This window comes from Pollicipes pollicipes, unplaced genomic scaffold (assembly GCF_011947565.3).
Source record: "Pollicipes pollicipes isolate AB1234 unplaced genomic scaffold, Ppol_2.1 Scaffold_7262;HRSCAF=8765_pilon_pilon_pilon, whole genome shotgun sequence".
NCBI lineage: Eukaryota > Metazoa > Arthropoda > Thecostraca > Pollicipedomorpha > Pollicipedidae > Pollicipes > Pollicipes pollicipes.
Genome location: NW_023597055.1, coordinates 5,747,526 through 5,754,980, shown reverse-complemented (window position 1 = coordinate 5,754,980; position 7,455 = coordinate 5,747,526). Strand labels below are relative to the sequence as shown.

Genomic DNA, 7,455 nt, shown 5'->3' with positions numbered 1-7,455 from the left:
AGTTCGCGTTTTGGCAAGGGGTTGTTCATGGCCTCATTCCTCAGCCTTCTCGCCAGATCTGCTCTCACTGATGCACGTCGTCGGCCGGCGATCCTTTTCGGGATAAGCCTCATCCGCTTAATCGATTGCTGATCGCCAGCAATGACCACGCGCCGGTGGCCTCGATGGGATGGTCCGACTAACCGCGTACATTGCGCAATGCTGCCGGCGGTGGCTAGGAGCGGCTGGGAGTGGGTCGGGCTGAGGCCAGAGAAGGGGTGAGAGAAATGTTTTGGCAGCGCCCCCAGGGGCCCGACTGCCGTGCCGGGTTTGGGATTAGCGGTGGAGGCCCCCCTCCCCCCCCCAACCCACCGTGTCATTCACCCCGTCTGGCGCGTGTGGGAAGGGGCCTTGCACTGATCGGATTGTGTGGGCGGGAGGGGGTGGAGGGCATCCTGTGGAGCACGTAACACGCCTGTCACCCATACCCAAAACTGTCTGGACGCGGGATCATCTGTCGTGCTGTTGTGTTTACGGGCCTGGTGACAGCTGCCGGCTGCTGCTGAGCAGGAGAAACATGATCTGTAGGATATGCTCAGCCTGGAGTAAATATAAATAAGTTACGCTGCAAACAAAATGCACCTCTGAACTCTACGGAGGCGGGCAAAAGACGTAAACAGTTTTTGTAGCAACAGGCTGGGCATTAAAGGCAGCCTGGGCGAGGGAGCCGATGTGTCGTGAATACCAGGAAATTATGCGAAACAAAAATACATGAAAGAGGGATCGAACCAGTTTATTTTGCTAAAACCGGTCGCTTGAACCCTGTCCGCCCAATTGTCAACAAGAGGTTTCCAAATGATTGCCTTTTGTGTGCTCTAAAGATTGCACTCTGACACCGCCAACATTTCAGAGCTACATCATACTACATTTGCTACATTGAGCTAGTGGGGCAGCGGTGATCCAGTAGCTCACAACTCTCACAACCACCATACTGGCTGCCATCAGTGATGTAGGGTCGCACTCTTCATTGCCGAAACACGTCATCAAGTTGTTTGAGTGCCACTGGAACTTCGTGCCAGGATCGCAGCACGTCCGCGAGGATAAGGAACAGAACAAGGGCGTAGGCGCTGGCATGGACACAGTTTTCTTGTATGAAGTACTAAATACTGAGTTAGATTTTAAAAATCCTCTAAATCATAAGAAAACTGATCAAAGGAGTGTTTCACACTTGGAGACATTGAAGCAAGCATTATATATGACAAAACAAGTTCACTGATAGCTGTTGCTATACTTTTAAGTGGAAAAGACAGCTCTAGTAACAACGTGACAACGTAAGTTTTTTGTTTACCAAGTAAGCTCCTAGATATTCCTCGCCTGATTAGGTCATGGTACGTTACACAACATTTATTGAGAGCCAATTGACGGCCGTTATTTCTGGAAATCGTGCGTGCAAACGTCCGATATGAACGATTCGACCACTTTATTTTTATCAGCTGTGATCATCCCATGGGTTATGAAATGGCACGATCTGAATGGCACTATGATGCCATGAATGCCAAGGTGACCTCATTAATACTTAAAATAATAATCAATTTAGTTAAAAGCCTGTTAACAGCGCATATATGACATGATTCATTATCAAATGAATGTGCACGGTGTGCGGTACGCATTTATAGCTATTAATTATTTGGTAACAATTAGTACCTATGAATAGTTCACCGAATTATTCTCCTTTGCGAAATTTAAGCTCAGGAACCCGACTACTTTAAATTTTAAAAAGGGCATGACCGTGACTTGCATCAAAACGTCTTCAACACGGGGATGCTAGTTCAACACCCATGCGAATGTTGGATGTTGAGCTGTCGGAGGGTCTCCCTTTAAATTTGTTCAAAACGGTTCTGATTTCGCCAAACACTGATGATGATTTCATACCAAATCATTGCACAAGTCACTTATATATTCGTCGAATACGCAACCCATTTTCTCTCCCGAAAATGTCAAAGCGCTGTAGTAAACAGGCCCATCGTGTCACTCCGCATTACCGCGAGGTGTCAAAACCCTTGCCGGAGGCGTCGTCGCGTGCTGTCTGAGGACAGACGTTCTCCTGGAGCAGAGTCACGATAGGGAGCGTGCCACCGAATCATGTAAGCTGAGCCGGGCCGCGGCACCGCGGTGATCACGTGACCGACCGGGAGAGCTTCGTCGGGGCCCCACTGCGGCACCGCGATGGTCACGTGACCGAGCGGGACAGAGTCCGGCCTAGCTGGGGCGCAGCGGCTTGGGTCGCATAACCCAGTGGAATGTTGCCATATAGGTTTGCTTTCGTATTTCACCTTGAAGTATGCTAGACGTGTACCACACACGGTGTGCGGTGCGCGGCACGCATTAAATGAAGTTCAACTTCCGTTAACTTCTTAAGCGACTTAACAGATTAAGCTTACTTAGCGAATAAGTGCAGTTAACGGGCTCTTAACAGGTTTTAGGTCCTTTCGCGGAAGTACCATTTTAGGCAAACTTGCCAAGTCCACTGCACGAAGGTAAAACCTCGTACGTTAATTTTCGGCCATTTTGCGCTTTTTATGTTATCTGATTCATCTGCGCATGCTGATTTCGGTTATTCAAACTATCAGTTAAAATTTTCTCAAACTTTGAGCGTATTCTTTTGGCTGAAAGTTTGTAAAAATTTCAACTATTGATTTAAATATCCAAATGCAGCATGAGAAGATGAATCAGATGACATAAAAACGCAAAATGGCCAGATATGAAGAGATGGTGTTTCACCCAAACGGCAGAACTCTGTGCACACATACGCTTGCGGATGAACCAGTGCAACAGTGCACCAGCGTCCTCAAGTAATGCACTAATGCGATCAAGCAATGTACCAATGCGCTCAAGCAATTCGCCGGTGCGCTCAAATAATGCACCAATGCACTCAGGCAATGTACTAATGCGCTCAAGCAATGCACCAATGCACTCAAGCAATGCACCAATAGGATTAGTATTTTTGCAGCATCTAAGTGCGTTTCCGTTGGCAAATTTCTGCCCATACCCAGTGTCTGCCGTGTTTATGACTGCACAAATGCATCTGCAACCCTCATCTTGCCCTACAAGAGGCGTACGGTGCATGCTTCTGAACGTGGGCTTGCTACCCTTCTCATACGGGAGATTGCTTCACGGCAAGAACAGCTCGGAACCCCTTATGCCGAACCAATATTTGGTCAAAATATACGTAACACATGCATATAAATGATATGAAAAGCCGAACAGTTTCGTGACGTGACAAACACATTACGAGCAAAAAAAAACAAACAAACAAACAACAAAAACAAACAAACAAAAAACAAAATGACAACACTGGAGTGGGCAGAACCTGCGCTGTCCGCGGAGGTAAGGGTTAAACAAAAATTAGAACCCTTAAAACCCGCGCGATGCTCTGAGGTGATGGTGACCTCGAGCCGAAGGGGCACGGGGTGATTAGTCAATAACCAGTTGGCTCTGAGATGCTGTATATCACCATAGCACTGCGTCATCATCTGCGTCATCTTCAATTAGGATGACCTCACTCTCACGATCTTTGCGTGAGGCGACGATCTTGTGACACTGTGGATGATCTATCAGCAATAAGAAATGACCTGACGTTATCATGGCCTAATGTGTCGGTTGGCCTAAACCACCATGTGAAGGTCACTGATTCGTGATGTGATGGACAGGGACCAAATGAAACGTTTTTTTTTATATTTTTCCGAACGTGACCTTGAATGGCCTTTGCTCCAGGGAACGTGGTATTGGTGTCACACCCGCTGGCCGGCGTCCACACTCGACTCAACGGCGGGGGCATATCGACCCCGATCCGCTCCCTTCTGGACACCAGCGGCTCCGGTGTGACCGTGACCCAAGCCCAGGTCAACGGCGGCGCGGGCCAGATAAAGGGTGGCACGGGCCAGGCTCACGGCGGCGCGGGGCAGGCCAAAAGCGGCCTCTCGGAGCGCCTGAAGCCGCCGCCGGCCGGCGGACCCCCGGGCCGGCACCAGTGTCCGTCGGGCCGCCGCCGGTGTCCGCCGAGCCGCCACTGTTCCCTGGCAGTCGTGGCAGCGGCGGACCCCACCGCCGGCCTCAGTCGCCTCGTCACCGACCCATCATCTTCCCCGGAGCCACCACCAGCCGGCCGAGGCCGACGGCGGCTCCGACGAAGGTCAGCGGAACGCTACGTAATGCCCAAGCGAGGCAACACGGGCTCAGTTGGACCATTTTGGTCAGCTGGCTTTTTCGAATGTCTCTTTTGGAAATAGTTAGCCTGCATAAAGTTTTACTGATTTGGCAAAGCTTTCATGCGACATGATGCATTTATGCAGCATAAGACAGGGCATGGAATATTAGGAACGAGTTTGAAAATACGGGAGCGATCAGCTGACTTGGCGGGGAGATGTTTTGTTTATATTTGTGTCCACGGCTGCTTCGTGGGCGTCTCCGGAATGGAGGACTAGGCACCCGCTTACCCAGCCTTATGGTGCAGGTTGGCGATACTATTCTGGCGCAGGGCCTGCTCCCGCCCGCGTTTCCGCCGAAGCCGTCCGTCACCACACTGGGCTCCCTCGGCGGCTCCTCGGCACGTCCCCTGAGGACCCCGACTCGTCCTCTGAGGACCCCAGCTCGTCCTCTGAGGACCTCGTCCTCCCGGCTGCCGCCGCGAGCCGACCGGCGACCAGCGGCGACCAGCGGTCACTTGCAGGGCTTCGGCGTTCGCACAAGAAGCGCTCTTCATCCCGGCGGGCGCCGGCGGCACCGGAGCTTCGCCCGTCTGCCGCCAGGAGCACAACTGCCGGAGGCGGCTGAGCTCGAGCGCTGCCGCGGCGATGGAGACTGCGCCGGCCTCGGCCTGTGCTGCTACAGCCGCTGCGCAGGGAACGTCGGTCTGCCAGAGGCTGGACGGCGGCGGCCTGGCGGCGCGGTCGCTACTGCCCTGAGCCGCGGGAGCACCGTCGAGGCGCGGCACGATCAGGTGCGCGGTGCTGGCCGCGGATCAGCCCAGCGCGGCGAGGGTGTCGGCATTTGCGGCGGCGCGACGCGTCCTCGCCCGGATAACGATCAGTGGGCTGTGTATCAACAAAGACCACGCGCGGCGGACGCGGCACCACCCGCCCGCACGGTGGCGCAGAACTGGACGCAAGGCGCGCTTCCGATCCTTCGGGCATTGCTTCGTGAGCGTTCACCGTGTCACCGACTTGGGGGTATAAGGGTGCATTGCGACATCCAGTCGAAAGCGGCGTTGTCTGTAGCCGACGCGTGTTTACAACCGACACTCACGCCACGTCCTCTTGCCGAGCCGACACCGATACCGAACGAGCGAAAGGAAATAAAGCATGTATTTCGGTGTGCATAGTCTTACAGATGTATGTACAGGCCAGACCGACGCCGTCAGGAGCCGAGCTGCGCATGCGCACGACGTCCCGCGCCGGCGCCATCAAGCCGCTCACTCACGCGCTACAAATCTACTAAAAAAACAAACAAAAAACAGATCAGTGAGAACAGTGTGACAATCACGAAAACGGCTCAAACGCTCCGCGTCGCTGCCAGCAGGGCTTGGCAGTCGGCAAGTCAACAGGTACAAACGCCAGCCTCACTCACGCGGCGCCGCCTCCGGCCGGCGCGCCGCGTCTGGCGACCGCCTGCTCCTGGATATCATGCGGATGCCACCGGATATCCTCAGGAGAGCCAGCGGCGGCGCGGCGATGCGCCGCCGGTCCTCACGGAGGCTCGGATTCCGCAGTCTCACAGAGACCCGAGAATTGTGCGGTCTCACGGACGGCCGGGGGTCCGTACAGTCTCGCGAAGGCCCAGGTACGTACAGGCTCACAGAGGCCCAGGTCATGTACCGTATCAGGGGCCCAGGTCATGTACAGTCTCAGGGGCCCAGGTCATGTTGGTCTCACAGAGGCCCAGGTCGTGCACGGTTACTCAGGGGCCAATATCATGTACCAGCCTCAGGGCCAAGGACTTCGCCATGACAAGTCCTGGACCACATCCACACAGGCACGGCTTTTGTTCAGTTGGCGCGGTGTACGCCCAGAGGCGCCAGCGTCGTCGCGCGCCGTTGGCGTGACGCCCCGACCGCGCACACTATCTCCCCGCCAGCGAGACTTCTCCGGACCTTTGTACTCAGCTGGCCGAGGCCCGCCCGGCGGCCACTCGCCCAAAGCGAGCTTGACGAGCCGGCCACGAGATGGCGGGCGCATCGCGCGGCGACGGACCTCTCCAGGTGCTCCTGAGATGGCGCTGTTTGCGCTCACAGCGGCTGCGTCTCTCCGTCGAACACGGAGAGTGCCGCCAGCTGTGGGTCGGGCAGCACCACCACCATCGGGGCGGCGGCGCCGACGGCAGCGACACCTGGCGGCAGGGGCGCAGCGCGCTCAGACGTCGAGGCCGCCGACACAGGCGAACACCAACCGCACCACAGCATTGCCAGGGCATGGGCTTCACCTGAGTCTGCTGCACAGATCCTGCAGTCGTGAGGTCACGACATCTCAGAGTCAGCACACTAAGGAGCGTGCAGGCTAATGTTGGACACCAACACGACGGAAGAGACATGCACACGCAAATAGTGTCTTTTAGGACACTGGGGAGTGAAAACTCTCCCCTCTCAGCGGCCGGGTGGACGGCAGGGCACCCTGGCGGCCCCCGGCGTCCCCTGGCAGCCTCCGGCGACGCTTACCGTCGTCCTGAGCGGCAGACGCCTCGACCGAGAAGCGCGAGCTGCTCCAGTCACTCTTCACCGGCGAGCGCTCGACGAACTGTCCGTTCACGTCGAAGTACCCGACGTCGGCGTCCAGCTCGGCGGCGGCGGCGCCGTGGTCGGCGGCGCCCATCAGCGCGCTCAGGTCCAGCGTCACCTCCTCCGGCTCCTCCTCGGCGGGCGGCGGCGCCGGCGCCGGCTCCGGCTCTGGCGGCGGCTTCGGCTTGCGGCCACGCTTCTTGCCCGGCGGCGGCGTCTTGGCCGGCGCCGACGCGTTCTTCGGCGGTCGGCCGCGCCGCTTCGGCGTTGGCGCCTCCGGAGCAGCCGTTGGCGGCGGCGGCGGCGGCGGCGCGGAGGAGGAGGCGGAGAAGATGGCGGCGGCGGCGGCGCGGGAGTTGGTGGCGCAGATGGCCGGGGCGGGAGCGGCGTGGTGAACTTGACGACCCTGGCGGCGGGTCGGGCGAGCCGGGCGCCCTGCGGCGAGGTCTTGGCCACTGACCGCGCCGGCACCAGCTCGCCCTTCTCGTTGATGATAACTGGTCCGTCCTCGATCACCACATCGGCGTTGGCGTCCAGTATAGTCATGGGCTCCGTCACCGGCTCCGGCAGGCTGGCGCGCTGCCTCAGCGGCTTTACAAGCATCTTGATCGCCTTCGACTTGAGCACGACGCCCGCCGACCGCGCGTTCAACTTAAGCTTCCTGACAACGCCGCTAGATGGCTCCGGGGGCGGCTGCGCGTCATCTT

General features: G+C 57.0%; 1 protein-coding gene across 1 annotated transcript; it reads right to left on the bottom strand.

Moving 5' to 3' along the window:
* Positions 1 to 6,114: 6,114 nt before the first annotated feature.
* On the bottom strand, positions 6,115 to 7,351 carry LOC119114155 (uncharacterized). The gene is made up of 3 exons (XM_037238365.1): positions 7,220 to 7,351; positions 6,689 to 6,881; positions 6,115 to 6,363 (listed from the first exon to the last, which is right to left on the bottom strand). The coding sequence occupies exons 1-3, from the start codon at positions 7,349 to 7,351 to the stop codon at positions 6,263 to 6,265; spliced, it is 426 nt and encodes a 141-aa protein (XP_037094260.1). The 3' UTR covers positions 6,115 to 6,262.
* Positions 7,352 to 7,455: the final 104 nt, after the last annotated feature.